Below are 19,633 nucleotides of genomic sequence, written 5' to 3'. Positions count from 1 at the left end.
GAGGGAGCATGTTTAAAAGACACAAGGTGATCCAATGTTTTGGACCCCCTGATTTGACATGTTTTAGAGCAGGGGAACATAAAAATTCAATGGAAAGAGTAGACATTTTTTTTCTGTAGTAGTAGTAGAGTCTTTGACTGTTTGATCTGTTTTGTTCTCTTGTCCACCCCAGGTCCCAGCCAGTGATGCGCGTGTTGGTGTCTGTCACCATGGACCCTCCCATGATCTCCCAGAACTCCTTCCACTGTGCCGTCCCCATGGCCCTTAACACTCCTGTAACCACAGCCATTCTGTGTGTGACTGTCACTGGGGCGCACGTGGGAAACATACAGGGTACAGATTATCTCCACCTACAACACACAGCATAGCACACACTACTTTGAGTTGTATTACTGGAATGAGAGGGATTTGTTATATTGGCTCGGTTTGTTTGTCCATTAATCTGAGTCAGGGAAACTGGCTCTTAGGCTGTTAGACAACACCTGTTACATTTATTTCAAATTTTTATAATACTTTGGATATTTTATGTTATCTCTTTTGTTTACTTTAACTTTAAATTTCATTGTGTAACATAACCCATCTTGTAACTCAGTAGTATTCAAACGTTTTCAGCAGGGATCCCATTTTTTTCACGATCACACCCCACTCCAAATCTAATGAGGCAACCTTAAAATCTGTAAATTAATTTTTTTTACAGATTTTCATCTTTCTTATCAAAATGAATAAATACATTTACTCATTTTTTTCTTCTAATAATCGTTCCAATAAGGTTGTATATTGTTCCATATTGAATACCAATATGTAATAAAAAAAAAGACAATTAAAGCCACTTTCTTTCAAATGTGGCGACCCCACTGCGAACACGACATTGAATATCACTGCTGTAACTGGTATGTTTCTCTGCCCTAGCTTCTCTCCAGGCATCAGTGTCTGTGACAGTGGATCTACTGGAGGATCAGACCAGGACCAGGCCAGCCCGTCTGCGCTTCTACCCCAGATCAACATCCTCCAGCTGGGATGAAACAGTTACAGGCACTGCCTGCCACAACTTCTCCCTCAGTGTCCCGGTCAGTGGTAGCTCCACACCACTTTCTATGTGTGTGTAGAAATTGACCACCTTAGTCACAGGCTTCATCAATGAGTGCATAGACAACGTTGTCCCCACTGTGATTATACGAAAGTATCCAAACCAAAAACCATAGATTACAAGGAAATATCCGAGCTGGGCTAAAGGCTAGAGTTACCACTTACAAGAAACGGGACACAGACATGGACACAGACAAGAAAGCCCGCTACGACCTCTAACGAGACATTAAACATGCAAAAGGACAATATAGGACGAAGGTGGAATCCTATTACACTGGCTCTGACTCTCGTTGTATTTTGCAGGGCTTGCAGACGATAATGGATTAGAAAGGAAAACCCAGGCCTCCCGGGTGGCGCAGTGGTCTAGGGCACTGCATCGCAGTGCTAACTGCGCCACCAGAGTCTCTGGGTTCGCGCCCAGGCTCTGTCGCAGCCGGCCGCGACCGGGAGGTCCGTGGGGCGACGCACAATTTGGCTAGCGTCGTCCGGGTTAGGGAGGGTTTGGCCGGTAGGGATATCCTTGTCTCATCGCGCTCCAGCGACTCCTGTGCCACAGGAGTCGCTGGAGCGCGATGAGACAAGGATATCCCTACCGGCCAAACCCTCCCTAACCCGGACGACGCTAGCCAAATTGTGCGTCGCCCCACGGACCTCCCGGTCGCGGCCGGCTGCGACAGAGCCTGGGCGCCGGGCGCAGTGCGCGCTAACCAAGGGGGCCAGGTGCATGGTGTTTCCTCCGACACATTGGTGCGGCTGGCTTCCGGGTTGGAGGCGCGCTGTGTTAAGAAGAAGTGTGCGGCTTGGTTGGGTTGTGCTCCGGAGGACGCGTGGCTTTCGACCTTTGTCTCTCCCGAGCCCGTACGGGAGTTGTAGCGATGAGACAAGATAGTAATTACTAGCGATTGGATACCACGAAAAATTGGGGAGAAAAGGGGATAAAAACATTTTTTTTAATTTAAAAAAAAGAAAAAAAAGAAAGGAAAACCCACCTATGAGATGTTAAATAAAGGTTAAATAATTTTTTTAAACTGTAAATGCCTAACGATGCAGAACTACCAAACAAGCTAAATGCCTTTTTATGCTCGCTTTGGGGAATACAACACTGAGTCTTGCGTGAAAGCCCCCGTTGTTCTGGGTGACAGTGTGATCTCGCTCTCTGTGGCCGATGTGAGTAAAACATTTGAATAAGTCAACACTCGCAAGGCTACCAGAACAGACGGAATACCAGGGCGCATTTTCAAAGCATGTGCAGACCAGCTGGAAACTGACTTCACAGACATTTTACATTTCTCCTTGTCCAAGTCTGTAATCCCAACATGTTTCAAGCTGACCACCATTGTCCCTGTTCCCAAGAACTCCAAGGTAACCTGCCTTAATGACTATCAGCCTGTAGCACTCACATCTATAATTATGAAGTGCTTTGAAAGGCTGGTCATGACACACATTGATACCATCATCCCAGACACCCTGGACCCACTCCAATTCGCCTACTGCCCCATCAGATCCACCGATGAAGCAATCTCAATTGCACTTCACACTGCCCTCTCACACATGGACAAGAGGGGAAATAACTATGTGAAAATGCTTTTCATAGACGGCGGCAGGTAGCCTACTGGGTAGAGTGTTGGACTTGTACCTGAAAGGTTGCAAGATCCAATCCCTGAGCTGACAAGGTAAAAATCTGTTGTTCTGACCCTGAACAAGGCAGTTAACGGAATGTTCCTAGGCCGTCATTGAAAATAAGATTTAGTTCTTAACTGACTTGCCTAGTTAAATAAAGGTTACATTTTTTTTTTTTTTTTAAGGACAGCGCGTCTCCCCCCTCAGGAAGCTGAAACAATTTGACATGGGCCCTTGCACAACCCTTGACCACAAAGCACTACAGAGGAAGATATACTCAGAGGAAGGTCCACTGGGGGGCCAGGCCCAGCCAATCAGAATGGGTTTTTCACTAGAAAAGGGTGGTATTACAGACACACCCCCACAAACTATCCCGCAGGTGAAGAAGCCAGGAGGTCCTGGGCTGGTGTGGTTACACGTGGTCTGTGGTTGGGGGGCCAGTTGGACGTACTGCCAAATTCTCTAAAACAACGTTGGAGGCAGCTTATGGTCGATAAATTAACATTAAATTCTCTGGCATCAGCTCTGGTGGACCTTCCTGCAGTCAGTATGACAATTGCACGCTCCCTCAAACCTCGAGTTATCTGTGGCACTGTGTTGTGTGACAAAACTGCACATTTTAAAGTGGCCTTTTATTGGCCTCCGTAACAGGTGCACCTGTGTAATGATCATGCTGTTTAATCAGCTTCTTAATATGCCACTCCTGTCAGGTGGATCGATTATCTTGGCAAAGTATAAATGCTCACTAACAGGGATGTAAAAAAACAACTAAGAAATCCGTTTTTTCTGCATATGGAATATTTCTGGGATTTGTTTTTATCTGCTCATGAAACATGGGTCCAACGCTTTACATGTTGCGTTTATATTTTTGTTCAGTGTAGTTAATGTAATGGTTACTCCGTCTATCTGCACTGACCCTATCTTGCACTGACTCTATGCACACTCACAAGACTATACATACACACTCTCCACACAAAACCCACACACATACACTACATGACCAACAGTATGTGGACACCTGCTCGTTGAACATCTCATTCCAAAATCATGGGCATTAATATGGAGTTGGTCACCCCTTTGCTGCTTATACCAGCCTCCACTCTTCTGGGAAGGCTTTCCACTAGATGTAGGATCATCGCTGTGGGGACTTGCTTTCATTCAGCCACAAGAGCATTAGTGAGATTGGGCACTGATGTTGGGCGATTAGACCTGGCTCACAGTCGGCGTTCTAATTCATCCCTAAGGTGTTCGATGTGGTTGAGGTCAGGGCTCTGTGTAGGCCAGTCAAGTTCTTCCACAGCGATCTCGACAAACCATTTCTGTATGGACCTCGCTTTGTGCACGGGGGCATTGTCATGCTGAAACAGGAAAAGGCCTTCGCCAAACTGTAAAAGTATGCATTTCACGGTAAAGACTACACCCGTTGTATAAAGGTGCATGTGACAAATAACATTTTATTTTAAATTAGTGCATGTTGATGTGAGTTTTGTCCCTCTGTGCATCCTTTAGGTGCATATGTGTACATTATGTTGCATGTATGTAGTTCATGCACACTCAGGTTGTACAGGGGGGCAGAGGAAGCAGCTGGCCCAGTGCAGCTGGCCCAGTGGTTAAGAGCGTTGGGCCAGTAACCCGAAAAGTCGCTGGCTCGAATCCCTGAGTCGACTAGGTGAAAAATGTGTCATTATGTCCTTGAGCAAGGCACTTAACCCTAATTGCTCCTGCAAGTCGCTCTGTACAAGAGCGTCTGCTAAATAACTCAAATGTGACCGCAAATGTCAACACTGAGGCCCCTTGGGGGTGTGTACTTAGTCCCCTCCGCAAATGTACAATGCATTTGACAATGCATTTGGGTGTGATACGACAGACATTTTATTTTATGAGTTTGTCTGCACAAAACACATTTACACGACCATTGTGGAGACACCACACAATGGTTGTACGACTTGTATGGGTTTGTATTTACACCTCACTATTCCCAGTCTGTCTGCACTTGGTAAATGCTTAGCGTGTTTTTGGGGGTGTTTATTTGAGGAGTGTTTTGGTGTGTTCTCTGGCTCTGTCCTCCAGGATTGTATATCAGACTACCGTGAGGTGCCTCTGTCTGTTCAATTGGCTGTAGAGGGCCTGGAGGTACCAGGGACAGGAGGACTGAAGTCAGTCCTGAGCCCAGACAACCCAACCTCTTTTGCACACATGGTGAGCGCTCTGTTTGTGTGTCTGTGTGCGTGTGTGTAATTTGGTTGTGTGTCTGTGAATGTGCTAGGTGAAGCCCCGCCTTATCTCAGCTCACTGGTCACCATAGCAGCACCCACCCGTAGCACGTGCTCAAGCAGGTATATTTCACTGGTCACCCCCAAAGCCAATTCCTACTTTGGCCGCCTTTCCTTCCAGTTCTCTGCTGCCAATGACAGGAACGAACTGCAAAAATCACTGAAGCTGGAGACTCATATCTCCCTCACTAACTTTGAGCACCAGCTGTCAGAGCAGCTCACAGATCACTGCACCTGTACATAGCCCATCTCTAAATAGCCCATCTGTAAAAATAGCCCATCCAACTACCTCATCCCCATACTGCATTTATTTATCTTGCTCCTTTGCACCCCAGTATATCTACTTGCACATTCATCTTTTGCACATCTATCACTCCAGTGTTTAATTGCTATATTGTAATTACTCCACCAACATGGCATATTTATTGCCTTACCTCCCTTAACTTACCTCATTTGCATACACTGTGTATAGACTTTTTCATCTGTATTATTGACTGTATGTTTGTTTATTCCATGTGTAACTATGTGTTGTTGTATGTGTCGAACTGCTGTGCTTTATCTTGGCCAGGTCACAGTTGTAAATGAGAACTTGTTCTCAACTAGCCTACCTGGTTAAATAAAGGTGAAATAAAATACAAGTTTTTGCAGCAGTTTGTGATTGTTTCTTTCAGATCTTGCTGGAGAAGGTTTGTGGCGAGGACCATGTGTGTGTCTCTGACTTATCAGTCAATGTCACCAGGTGAAATATGTCAAATATTTGTCCAATTTGTCATTGTAGTAATTGAACTGTTTGTTAAACAGTCTCTCTCTCTCTCTCTTGCTCTTGCTCTCTCCCCTCCTCTCTCCTCCAGTCCAGAGGTGGTGTGTAGCCAAGGTTTCCCAGTAGAAGTGTCTGTAGAGGTGGCTAACAGTGGAGAGGATTCCTCTGAGGCTGAGCTGACACTGGTCCACCCCTCCTCCATACCCTTTGTTCGTGCCAAACGGGTAAGACCCACCACTGTCGGGAGGGATGGAGGCAGGTGTAGGATGAAGGGCTAGAGAGATATATGAAGGGGTGTGATGGAGAGATTTAGTTGTGAGCAGGGGTGGGAAGGATGGAGGAATGAAAGGATGGATTTAGTTGTGAGCAGGGGTGGGAAGGATGGAGGGATGAAAGGATGAACGATAGAGATATACTGTATGATGGGATGCTATGGATTTAGTTGTGAGCAGGGGTGGGAAGGATGGAGAGATGAAAGGGTGAACGATAGAGATATACTGTATGATGGGATGCAATGGATTTAGTTGTGAGCAGGGGTGGGAAGGATGGAGAGATTAAAGGACGGAATGGATTTAGTTGTGAGTGGGGGTGGGAAGGATGGAGAGATTAAAGGACGGAATGGATTTAGTTGTGAGCAGGGGTGGGAAGGATGGAGAGATTAAAGGACGGGATGGATTTAGTTGTGAGTGGGGGTGGGAAGGATGGAGGGATGAAAGGATGGATTTAGTTGTGAACAGGGGTGGGAATGGAGGGATGATAGGACGGGATGGATTTAGTTGTGAACAGGGGTGGGAAGGATGGAGGAATAGAGATATGATAAAGTGTTTGCTTTCATCAGCTGGTTTAGTTTGGTTTTGATTATGTCATAGGTAAATGTTCAATCTGTTACAGCCATCAGGACCAGGCCAGGTGGCTGTCTGGTGTGTGTCCAACACCACAGAACTAGAAAACATCACACACACAGTGTGTCCCCTCAGCTCTACTGTCCTGAGACAGGGGGCGCGGGTAAATATCATTCAGCCTACTGCATTTTTGTAAAGCTGAGAGAGAAAATATTTTGATCTGTTTCTGCCCTTCCCCCCCAGGTGACAGTGTTGATGTCATTCACAGTGTATGAGCCATCCTGTTTGAGAGAAAGACTGGCTTTCAATGTGTTTGTTACTACGTGAGTCACCATCTCCACGGATAGAACTTAACCAGTGATGGGGAGGGGGGGGATGAAGTTGTTATTTTCTATTTCACTCTATTCCATTCATCTATCTAATCAGAATTTGTCGATCGTAATTTGCGTCAAAGGTAAACGTCAACACTGTTTGTGTATATTCATTCTTCTGTCCTCAGTGATAATGAAGGGCAGGGCACCCTTCAGGATAATTATGCAAGCACCTCTGTAGATGTCAAACTTCCTATCAATATTGTTGTGAAAGGGTGGGTGCATACAATTTTCCCCTTCAGACAAAGTTTCAATATGACAATAGTGACCGAGGCAGGATAAACGATCTTTACTTGTCGTTATATTTCAGAGGATACTCCTCCCAATACATAACTTTCCCAGACAACAAGCTTCTGGAGCACATATACATGGTAGGGATAAATCATACTGTGCATGGTACTGCTGCCTACTGGTTCTGTATACATGTCTATCTCTTATCGGTTAGTGTTTCCAATTACACTTCTTTCCTGTTATATCTCCCCGTGTCCTATCTCCATCTCTGAGGTGGAGAATATAGGAAATGTGGCCGCACCGGTCACTGTTACATTTGTGATTCCAGTGGAGTTGGACTCTGGTTACCGGTGGAATGTGTCTCTTCTTCAAACAGTGAGTGCAGCCTGGGTCCTTTTCATTCGGGTACACCTTTTTTAACATTGGAAGCGAAAATGTGTTTTTGTAATTGGGCAAGTTTAGATAGTACCGTCGTGTTTCACTCACTTGAAGCATTTCCTTTTGTTTTGTGCCTGGTCTGTAGCAGACTCAGGTCACCTGACAGCATCTACAATAGTCAAGCAGCACTTTCCTCAGTCAATCAGCATGAAGTACCAGTGGCAGGATATGGTATTTGGTTAGTTGCATATGTCTTCTGGTATTATACGTGTTATTATTTTTGCGTGCACGTCTGTGTTTGTGCCAAAGGATAACAGCAGAGGAACGTGTGAGAGGAAGGAGGTATTCTCTAAACAGGAAAAAAACACCCTGTTTTATCAGGTGAGAAAGACCTCTAAAAGAGACATAAACTAAATAGAAGCATGGGTGTTTCTCTAATCACTTGTCATCACAAGTACAGTCGTTTCTACTCTAACCCTTCTGATTGGGTCTACCACAGCACTGTAGTGGGGTCATCTGTCATCTGTTTGGCTGCACCATAGGACTGTCATCCATCAATCAGCCAGCCATCTTCAAGTTTGTTGGGAATATCAGTAGAAGCTCCGAGGTAAGGAAAATCTTAACTTCATACATACGTTTCATGTTGTTGAACAATGTATGTAAGCATAGGTGTTGTATGGGGCTAGATGAGGCAGCCGTATATAGATTGCTCTGGTATGGGTCCATGTCAAGCAGATGAGGGGCTAGGTTCTATCAGGTCCGCGTCGGACGACACCCGCATAGTGGTTGTTTTGGCAGTGTCAAATCAAATCAAACTTTATTTGTCACATGCGCCGAACTCAACAAGTGTAGACCTTACCGTGAAATGCTTACTTATAAGCCCTTAACCAACAGTGCAGTTCAAGAAGAGTTAAGAAGGGGGTACCGGGGCTGAGTCAGTGTGCGGGGGTACAGGTTAGAGGTAATTTGTACATGTAGGTAGGGGTGAAGTGACTATGCATAGATAATAAACAGCGAGAAGCACCAGTGTACAAAACAAATGGGGGGGGGGGGGGGTCGTCTATGTAATAGTCCGGTGGCCATTTGATTGATTGTTCAGCAGTCTTATGGCTTGGGGATAGAAGCTGTGAGAGAGCCTTTTGGTCCAAGACTTGGCGCTCCGGTACCTCTTCCCGTGCGGTAGCAGAGAAAACAGTCTATGACTCTATGACTATGACAATTTTATGGGCTTTCCTCTGACAACGCCTACTATATAGGTCCTGGATGGCAGGAAGCTTGGCCCCAGTGATGTACTGGGCCGTATGCACTACCCTCTGTAGCGCCTTACAGTCAGATGCCGAGCAGTTGCCATACCAGGCGGTCAGGATGTTCTCGATGGTGCAGCTGTATAACTTTTTGAAGATCTGGGGATCCATGCCAAATCATTTCAGTCTCCTGAGGGGGAAAAGGTTTTGTCGTGTGCTTTGTCTTGGTGTGTTTTGGACCATGATAGATCGTTGGTGATGTGGACACCAAGGAACTTGAAACTCTCGACCCGCTCCACTACAGCCCAGTTGATGTTAATGGGGGCCTGTTCGGCCTGCATTTTCCTGTAGTCCACAGGATACTCCCTGTGTCATCAGTAAACTTAATGATGATGTTGGAGTCATGTTTGGCCACGCAGTCGTGGGTGAACAGGGATTACAGGAGGGGACTAAGTACACACCCCCGAGGGGCCCCAGTGTTGAGGATCAGTGTGGCAGACGTGTTGTTGCCTACCCTTACCACCGGGGGGCGGCCCATCAGGAAGTCCAGGATTCAGTTACAGAGGGAGGTGTTTCGTCCCATGGTCCTTAGCTTAGTGATGAGCTTCTTGGGCACTATAGTGTTGAATGCTGAGCTGTAGTCAATGAACATCATTCTCACATATAGTTGAAGTCGGAAGTTTATATACACTTAGGTTGGCGTCATTAAAACTCATTTTTTAACCACTCCACAAATTTCTTGTTAACAAACTATAGTTTTGGCAAGTCGGTTAGGACTTCTACTCGGTGCATGACACAAGTAATTTTTCCAACAATTGTTTACAGACAGATTATTTCACTTATAATTCACTGTATCACAATTCCAGTGGGTCAGAAGTTTACATACACTAAGTTGACTGTGCCTTTAAACAGCTTGGAAAATTCCAGAAAATTATGTCATGGCTTTAGAAGCTTCTGATAGGCTAGTTGACATCATTTGAGTCAATTGGAGATGTACCTGTGGATGTATTTCAAGGCCTACCTTCAAACTCAGTGCCTCTTTGCTTGACATCATGGGAAAATCCAAAGAAATCATCCAAGACCTCAGAAAAGAAATTGTAGACCTCCACAAGTCTGGTTCATCCTTGGGAGCAATTTCCAAACGCCTGAAGGTACCACGTTCATCTGTGCAAACATTAGTACGAAAGTATAAACACAATGGGACCATGCAGCCGTCATACCGCTCAGGAAGGAGACGCGTTCTGTCTCCTAGAGATGAACGTACTTTGATGCGAAAAGTGCAAATCAATCCCAGAACAACAGCAAATGACCTTGTGAAGATGCTGGAGGAAACAGGTACAAAAGTATCTATATCCACAGTAAAACGAGTCCTATATTGACATAAACTGAAAGTCCGCTCAGCAAGGAAGAAGCCATTGCTCCAAAACCGCCATAAAAAAGCCAGACTACGGTTTGCAACTGCACATGGGGAAAAGATCGTACTTTTTCGAGAAATGTCCTCTGGTCTGATGAAACAAAAATAGAACTGTTTGGCCATAATGACCATCGTTATGTTTGGAGGAAAAGGGGGGGATGCTTGCAAGCGGAAGAACACCATCCCAACCGTGAAGCACGGGGGTGGCAGCATCATGTTGTGGGGGGTGCTTTGCTGCAGGAGGGACTGGTGCACTTCACAAAACAGATGGCCTCATGAGGAAGGAAAATGATGTGGATATATTGAAGCAACATCTCAAGACATCAGTCAGGAAGTTAAAGCTTGGTTGCAAATGTGTCTTCCAAATGGACAATGACCCCAAGCATACTTCCAAAGTTGTGGCAAAATGGCTTAAGGACAACAAAGTCAAGGTATTGGAGTGGCCATCACAAAGCCCTGACCTCAATCCCATAGAAAATTTGTGGGCAGAACTGAAAAAGCATGTGCGAGTAAGGAGGCCTACAAACCTGACTCAGTTACACCAGCTCTGTCAGGAGGAATGGGCCAAAATTCACCCAACTTATTGTGGAAGGCTACCCGAAACGTTTGACCCAAGTTAAACAATTTAAAGGCAATGCTACCAAATACTAATTGAGTGCATGTAAACTTCTGACCTACTGGGAATGTGATGAAAGAAATACAAGCTGAAATAAATAATTCTCTCTACTATTATTCTGACATTTTACATTCTTAAAATAAAGTGGTGATCCTAACTGATCTAAGACAGGGAATGTTTACTAGGATTAAATGTCAGGAATTGTGAAAAACTGAGTTTAATTAGGGCTAGGTGTCCCGCTGGCGGGACAATTTCCGGTGAAACTGGAGGGCGCTCAATTCAAATAAATAATCCTAAAATTATGAATATTAAACATTTAGGTACATATAAGTGTCTTATATCGGTTGAAAGCTTACATTCTTGTTCATCTAACTGCACGGCGCAATCGATTTCAGTAATCCACTCGTTCAACGTGCAGAGAAAGGAATACGAAAATCTACCCCTAAACTTTGTTTCAACATGTCAAAGTACGTCTCTATTTACTCCTCAGATACCCTAAAATGTAATCAAACTATAATATTTCTTACAGAAAGCAGTATGTTCAATAGCAGGTGCGTCCTGTCTTCATGGCGCGCATAAACATGAATCTCCAAGACGTTGTCCCTCTACTAAAACTGATATTTCTTATTCGTTTTTGAAGTTACAAGCCTGAAACCTTGAACATAGACCGCAGACACCCTGTGGAAGCCATATGAATTGCATCCAGGGAGCTAATTTTCAGTATGACCTTATACTTGCCATTCTAAGAGGATGGTCTCTCTTTAAAAAAAAAATCTGGTTGGTTTTTCTTTGGATTTTCTCCTACCAGATCTATTGTGTTATATTCTCCTACATTATTTTAACATTTCTACAAAGTGCAAAGTGTCTTCTTTCCAATGGTACCAATTTCATGCTTATCCTGGCTTCAGGGCCTGAGCAACAGGCAGTTTACTTTGTGTACATCATTCAGGCGGAAATATAGAAAAAAAGGCAAAAGAAGTTTAAGGAGCAAACTACGTTCGGTTAGGGCTGTTGGCCAATCCCGACGAAGGGGCGTAGACTTCGGCTACATTTCTCTTAAGCCATCCCTTAAAGTGTACCTATTAATTAGAATTTTGGCGACAGACTCACTGGAATAACATAGAGAGAAAGGGTTCAGAATATAGAGATCAATAAAAGAAAACATCTAAATATATGAATATTTGTCTCCGTTTCAGCACCAACTGGTAGGGAAAAAAAGACTCAGATACTCTTGTTTAGACACATTTTAGGGTTAGTATGAATCATAAAAAATAGGGTGGTTTGATTCATCCTGAAAGTCGCCATGTTAATGTTCGATGCATGACATATTGGAAGGTGGACAATAGAGGTTGGACAATAGTCCTATAGATTTACACTAATATTCACTAATTATTGAAATGCATGACAACGGTCTAGTCGTCCTGAACCGTGCGCCAGGTTGCAGGTTTCAGCTACTACATGTGGTCTGAGTTTCATAACGATTCAAATAGCTCACATATCCCCAATTATTGCACAACGTTAGCCTGATATGATCCATTGCTACGCATCATCAATAACAAGTACACCAATGTGACAGAGGAAAGAAAGGTAAACAGAATGGAATGATGCTAAATGTAGGCTACAAATTGAAGGAAACTAATACTACATTAACAGTTATAAATGTAGGATACAAATTGAAGGAAACTAACACTACATTAACAGTTATAAATGTAGGCTACAAATTGAAGGAAACTAACGCTAAAGTGACAGTTATAAATGTAGGCTACAAATTGAAGGAAACTAATACTAAAGTGACAGTTATAAATGTATGTGTGTAATACTGACGGTGGCTCCCAATAGTGGCTAATATTTAACATGATACAAATTGTTCAATATAACTGAGAAAAGCCCGGGCCTCCCAAAATTCCTCCTTGCAAATTACTAGGGCATACAATAACATTTCTGAATAAAGGCACAGCTATTTATAGCCTAGCTCGCTGTGGAAAAGTTTGCTTCCATTTGACTGGTTTCACATTAATCTCCAGGGATCATAAGGAAAAATCATCTAAAACAATTGCTAAGTGTATTTACAATCCCCTTCCACAAACGGATTACTCATTTACCTAGTTCTTTTCAATAGGTTTTATCAGTGTATAAATGGCAGTGCTCGGAGCGCCTCACATATACTAAAACCAAGAAGACGGCCAGAAAGATCATCATTTATATGACTCACACGGTGGAGGAACATATTACCTGTAGCCTACTGTACATGGAAAACGGCTGTGAGAATTTTTCTACAATATTCACATGTTGACACCCTTACGATCTATGACTGTCTAGCTGGCTGGGTTTAGGATATTTAGTAGCCCATACCAGTGACAAACCTAACTATGTTATCGACATATGGCAGAACACAAACAAAATCTAGCTCACTTATTTTGCCAGCAGGAAAGAAATAGCCACAAATTCATTCAGAAACGGAGGAAGAGAATAGCTAGCTATTGCAAGAAACATTTATAATCCCATTGAGCAAAATCCACAATCCACAGCCTCCAAAGAAAGCCTGGCTCCGGGGCTTCTCAGAAATAGGTGCTACACTCCCCTTAAAGGTAATTTCTGATTGTGCCAACATATGTGGCATTTACCATGAATGTGGTCTCCGCGATTGCAGGATCATTGCCTTTTTTAAATTTCTATCGTGCTATAGCGATGAACTTTGGCGATACGGATTGAATCGAGCCCTACACTTTCTATCGCCATTTTGAACTTCTAACACGGTAGGGATAATACGGAAGGGAGTGGTTTGTGACACACACAAGAGCAGCCGCTCACCTATTCGTCAGCTTCTACCGCAGTTCCACCTCCCAACACAGCCAAAATGCCAAGGCAGGTTTGCGCTCCATCTGATTGAATCGAGGCCGAGATTCACGTTATGAGTTGTTGTGGTTGAGTTTCAGTAGTGTTGTTTGTTTCCCAGGGTTCAGCGGTGCAGCAGGTGGAGGTGGTCAGTTGGGGGTCGCTGTCCTTCGACCAGAGTGTCTACTCCCAGTACCCTGCGGTTGGTTCTCAGAGTGTGAAGGTGAGCCAATCATTTCAAATGCTCTCTAAGGGCTCTATTCCATCAGATCCTCTGTAGCCCACATCTGCATAGTGGTTGTTGGAACTGCGTTAGAGCTGTCAAATCCACAAGCGTCTCCTGGCATTGTACCTGACGTGGACATTGCCATTGGCATGGAGTCGCGTGAAGAGGAATCCCATGCAGTCTTGTTTACAAATTCAAACATTGGAATGTGAGATGTAGTCTCCACCTCGATTAGGCTGATAGAAATGCTAATTATTTTCTTTCGGGATTTTCAATTTGAGTGCATTATTTCTATAAAGCCTACACTTTCTCTTTCTAAACTTCTAATGGGATTGGGACAGGTGGGCTTCATGACAATGATCGTTCTTATTTCTTCCACTCACTCCGTCATATCTCTCTTCTAGATTCTGTCCATTCTGGAGACGACGCCTGAATCCCACACTGCTCTCATTGCTTCCATCAGTGTTGTGTTTTCACTGTTGCTACTGACGATAATCTCTGCGGTTCTCTACAAGGTGAGACACTCCTCTAACCCTAAATCCTAACATAACCCTAGCCTCATGTCCGCATCCCAGTTCAACCGCAACCACAATCATAACCCTGTCTGCTTCAGTGGTTCTGGCGTGGGGAGGAGGGAGTGTGAGTTGACACCCCATTCCCTCTCCAAGGCTGTCTGTCTGTACGAACAACATTATGTATACATCATCCAACCATATAAATATATATTGACTAAAGATTGTTGCTTTTTTTCCTCAGAAGGGCTTTTTCAAGAGCAGAAGAATTGCCTCTGGTGGTGTAGATTATAGTACAGCTGTTCCTGGTCGGACTGCAGCCCCTGATGATGACCGTGGTCTGACCGCTAATATTACCCCACTGGGGGAGAACACCCTGTAGCCCAGTGGCGGTCAGTGCCGTTTAAGTTGAGGGAGGAAGATTTTTTCTATTAAAGCATATCGGATGACTGTCATTCATATTCCATTCACCCAGGGCAATGTAACATCGGATAGGTTTAGGCTACTACATGATACTAGAATTTTCCCTGTACCCATCATGAGGGTTCTACAACTTAGCCTATGAATGAAAGCTTACAACGTAGGTGCACACAGGTCAAGAGAGACATTTGAAGTGACAGACAGTGACACCTTGCACACTCTTGCCTTCATCTAGCTGCTACAAGGTGTAGTCATTAGTCCAACATTTGCAAACAAAAGTTTCTATTGGACAAATTCAAGTATGTTTTGTCGTGGTAATTTCCTGTATTACTAAATGGAAAGAGTTTACAAACCACACACAAGTCAGAGTTATATTTTACATTCCATCTCAAATTTTATGAGCTTCACCATAGCCCTTTTGACTCTCAGATCAATTCAGTGTCTATAAATGAATTCTCTGAGAGTCCCTTACAAAAGAATACTTAGTATCTTTTATAGCCAAGATACACCCCTCTCAACTCACATGACGAACCACAGATCTTAGGCCTTTTACTTGAAAGAGGAGTATCCCATAGCCAGATAGCATTAGCTATAAATTATTGTTCAGTTTGGTCTCTTTAGACGAGATTCTAATCTCGTTCTTGGTACCACTTAGGACCAAAACATTACCTCATCCAATGGCATATATCAATTGTCAATTCTAGATACACCCATCTCAAATAACCCCCCTCCTGGACAAGCTCAGAAAGGGGAGTGATTCTCTAGGTCATATACCAGGTCAAGATTCATACAACATCAGAGGGGTAATACAATGATTCCAGACACTGCCATACTCCCCCCCCCCCCCCCCCCCCCCTTCTCCCTTTCTGATATTCTGCATATTATGAAAGTAAATAAAACATCTTATTTATCTATGTTACCTAACTAATTCTGATTCATCTACGACAGTTTATCCCCGTTTTTCCCCATTTAAAACCTCTTAAGGATCGGACCCTTTTTTACAATTTTCGCCTAAAATGACATACCCAAATCTAACTGTCTGTAGCTCAGGACCTGAAGCAAGGATATGCATATTATTGATACCATTTGAAAGGAAACACTTTGAAATTTGTGGAAATGTGAAATTAATGTAGGAGAATATAACACATTAGATATGGTAAAAGATAATACAAAGAAAAAAACATGTTTAAAATAAAATAAAATGTTTTTATCATCTTTGAAATGCAAGAGAAGGGCTTAGGACTCTAGGTGCAATTTAGATTTTGGCCACTAAATGGCAGCAGTATATGTGCAAAGTTTTAGACTGATCCAATGAACCATTGCATTATTGTTCAAAATGTTGTATCAAGTTTGCCCAATTGGTTTATTGATACATGTTCAAGTTCATAAATGTGCACTCTCCTCAAACAATAACATGGTATTATTTCACTGTAACAGCTACTGTAAATTGGACAGTGCAGTTATATTAACAAGAATTTAAGCTTTCTACCCATATAAAACATGTCAACTGGGAAAGGTTCTTGTTACTTACAATGTCATGCCAATCATATTAGCGCACGTTAGCTCAACCGGCATGGGGGGGGGGGGCGATCCTGTAGAGGCTCTAGCTAACATGGCATCCCTCTGTTTGAGCAGGGTGTTTCAGTAGGCTAATTAGGTAGGCTAACTATTGTCTTTCTCTCTCTTTGAGTCAAATACTCACCACATTTTATGCACTGCAGTGCTATCTAGCTGCAGCTTATGCTTTCAGTACTATATTAATTATCTGATCCTTTGATTGGGTGGATAACATGTCAGTTCATGCTGCAAGAGCTCTGACAGGCTGCTGGACGTCCTCCGGAAGTTTTCATAATTACTGTGTAAGTCTATGGAAGGGGTTGAGAACCATGAGCCTCTTAGGTTTTGTATTGAAGTCAATGTACCCAGAGTAGGACGGAAGCTAGCTGTCCTCCGGCTACACCATGGTTCTACCCTACAGAGTGCTGTTCTGGCTACTGTAGACCTTTGCAAAATAGTGTTTTAATCAATTATTTGGTGACGTGGTTATATTTAGTATAGTTTTATCTAAAGGATACATTTTTAAATGTTTTACAATTAAATTTTTTATCAAATTCACTGAGGAGGATGGTCCTCCCCTTCCTCCTCTGAGGAGCCTCCACTGCTGTAGCTGTATTCTGGGCTGACTCACCCAGCCACCTTAGCCTTTCTGATACCTCTGTCAGACACCATGCCTACATTATGATTCTCTCCCGAAGTGTGCACTCATACATCTCGAAGTGTGCACTCATATCTAAAAGGTATGGATTGGTATGAGGAATATGGTGTAAACTAGTTTTTTTTGCCTGTTTTGCATGTTATTTTTCCATTAATATGTGTCACAGATCAGTTTGCAAACAATGTAAAATCAAATAAAAATTTAGTTAATAAAGCTGCATACAAACATGGTCTCTTTTTTGCTTTATTTCAGCCTAGCTCAGTGCTTTCTGTGGTGGTGGGGCAGCCAGCGGAAAATACGGAGCGTAATGTTCCCTAGCTGCGCTGTGATTGGCTCAGTGTTCTGTCACTCATGAGAAACTACGTCAGAGCTCGAAAATTCAAGCCCCTTGGGTGCTGCCATAGAGTTACATTAGAAGTGCCCATCCAAGAAGGCTCAAGGTCATTGGCCACAGGTAAAATTACGTAAAATCACGTTATATCTACCGTAGCTTTGATTGGACTGATCATGTCAACATCATACATTGGGCTCCTGAGTGGTGCAGCGGTTTAAGGCACTCTCAGTGCTAGAGGCATCACTACAGACCCTGGTTCATTTCCAGGGTGTATCACAACCAGCTGTAATTGGGAGTCCCATAAGGCGATTCACAATTGGCCCAGCGCCGTTCCGGGTTATGGTTTGGCCATCATTGTAAATAAGCATTTGTTCTTAACTGACTTGCCTGGTTACATAAAGAAAATACTTTCAAAATCGTAGCTATCAAGCTAGACAAGCAGTCATCGTCGGCAATCTAAAAGGCAAATCCTTTTTGATCCTTGACATATGAAGTGAAATTATAGATAAAACGTATCGGTGCTCATCGGCCATAAATGCGCCACTGCAGCCCCTGGTTTGATCCCAGCCGACTGTGACTGGGAGACCCATGAGGCGGCGCACAATTGGCCCAGCGTCGTCCAGTTTAGGGGACGGTTTGGCCGGCCGGGATGTCCTTGTCTCATCGTGCTCAAACAAGTCCTTGTGGCAGCCAGGCACCTGCAAGCTGACTTCGGTTGTTTCCTCTGACACATTGGTGCAGCTGGCTGCCGGGTTAACCGAGCAGTGTGTCAAGAAGCAGTGTGGCTTGGCTCTCAACCTTAGTCTAGTCCGTAAGGGAGTTGCAGCGATGAGACAATATCCTAATTACCAATTGGATATCACAAAAAAGGGGATAACACCATGGGCCAGAAAAGTTTTAATACATTGGCTATGCTGTCAATACAGCATGACTTCTGCCACGTTCAAAACACCTGGAAACTCGGAAATCTACGACTTCAGTGAGTTCAAGACAACTGGGAACTCGGATAAAACTAGCTCCGACTGGGGAAAATACTGAAAATTATTTTGAATAGTCATCCAACGCGGAATTCCAAGTTGAGATTTTTCTAGAGCCTACAAGGACAGCCGCTCCACCTTCCTGCTCAAGGGAGCACAGCACAAGGTGAGTCCAAAAATGTATGCTGCTGCATAAATGATGTAATATCCCTCATAACTTACCTACTGTTCTGACTTGGTGCACATGTAGCCTATAACCTGTTTAGAGAAATGTAATCATAGAATATTGTAAGAACTTTCATTTTCTGTTAATATGCCCACTTTATTTGTCCTACGGTTCTGACTTGGTGTACAGGGAGAATACTGCAATAACATCCCATGTTCTGAATTCTGTCACTATACATTTCAAAAGTGCTGAACAAATAGTTTTGACTACATCTGTCCTAGCTCGCACAAGAATGTCTTAAACGAAATTACGGATTTCCTCTTATCCTCTCGTAGGTTCCCTTATGCAATAGTTTGTACGGCTCAATTGTCAGTAGAAACCACATTTGTTTAAGCAAGTCAGCCATATCAGCTATGTTTTCTAAAAAGGCAGTATATGAGGCTGAAGGAACTGTTTCGCTGCCAGACAAGTCTCCGCTGAAAGCCAGGTGTAGCGGTGGTAAGGATTCACTCCATGGTGCTGAAAGGAAAGCTCTGCTGTTGGGAAAGCTGTATGTAGGCCCTACAGTTTGTGGGCACCGTTTATCACCGTTATAGTGCAATTAATGTATTGTGTAGTGGCTTTGCTGGCATGCATTAAAATATAAAAAATGTAATGTTTTAGTTTGCCCCATCAAGATTTACATGCTAAAATTGCCCCTGCCTCCAGCCATGCTTGACCAAATCCAATGCATGGGGGTAGTGAACACGTGCACACTTCTGGAGAAGGGTAGAGAATCGGAACGCAGCCCAAACCTGCTGAACCCCTCTGGTGCAACTATCTCCTCAGGTACTTATCTGCACTCTGATTACCAAGGCCTATCTGAAATCCTTTGTGTTGAGCCATCAGGGTAGCGAGCTTCACAGAATTGAGGCAGCGGCATTCCTTTTGTGGACAATATTTACACTTTTTAGGATACAATGTCTTTCCTATACTGTACAATTCCTTTCATCCATTTCTTTGTTAGTTATATTAACTCATTGAGCACGGTCTTTGTTAGAATTCCTAAGGTTTCTCTTAAAGCAGGGAAACTTGTCTCTTACAGTATGTTTATAATGAACATATAAAACAATA

General features: G+C 43.5%; 1 protein-coding gene across 2 annotated transcripts in view; it reads left to right on the top strand.

The window, feature by feature from the left end:
• Positions 1 to 15,681, top strand: part of LOC129868773 (integrin alpha-X-like) — a 52,802-nt gene extending 37,121 nt beyond the window's left edge. For both annotated transcript variants that reach the window (XM_055942993.1, XM_055942994.1), the window contains 15 exons: positions 173 to 333; positions 910 to 1,067; positions 4,777 to 4,905; positions 5,651 to 5,718; positions 5,831 to 5,963; positions 6,631 to 6,744; positions 6,825 to 6,904; positions 7,081 to 7,167; positions 7,263 to 7,323; positions 7,457 to 7,558; positions 7,871 to 7,942; positions 8,061 to 8,168; positions 13,792 to 13,893; positions 14,301 to 14,411; positions 14,653 to 15,681. In XM_055942993.1, coding sequence (XP_055798968.1) covers positions 173 to 333; positions 910 to 1,067; positions 4,777 to 4,905; positions 5,651 to 5,718; positions 5,831 to 5,963; positions 6,631 to 6,744; positions 6,825 to 6,904; positions 7,081 to 7,167; positions 7,263 to 7,323; positions 7,457 to 7,558; positions 7,871 to 7,942; positions 8,061 to 8,168; positions 13,792 to 13,893; positions 14,301 to 14,411; positions 14,653 to 14,790 — 1,624 coding nt within the window. In that variant the 3' untranslated portion in view covers positions 14,791 to 15,681. The remainder of the gene's footprint in view (positions 1 to 172; positions 334 to 909; positions 1,068 to 4,776; positions 4,906 to 5,650; positions 5,719 to 5,830; positions 5,964 to 6,630; positions 6,745 to 6,824; positions 6,905 to 7,080; positions 7,168 to 7,262; positions 7,324 to 7,456; positions 7,559 to 7,870; positions 7,943 to 8,060; positions 8,169 to 13,791; positions 13,894 to 14,300; positions 14,412 to 14,652) is intronic.
• Positions 15,682 to 19,633: the final 3,952 nt, after the last annotated feature.

This window comes from Salvelinus fontinalis, chromosome 13 (genome assembly GCF_029448725.1).
Source record: "Salvelinus fontinalis isolate EN_2023a chromosome 13, ASM2944872v1, whole genome shotgun sequence".
NCBI lineage: Eukaryota > Metazoa > Chordata > Actinopteri > Salmoniformes > Salmonidae > Salvelinus > Salvelinus fontinalis.
Note: the sequence above shows the minus strand (reverse complement) of the source record. Positions and strands in the feature narration are given on the sequence as shown.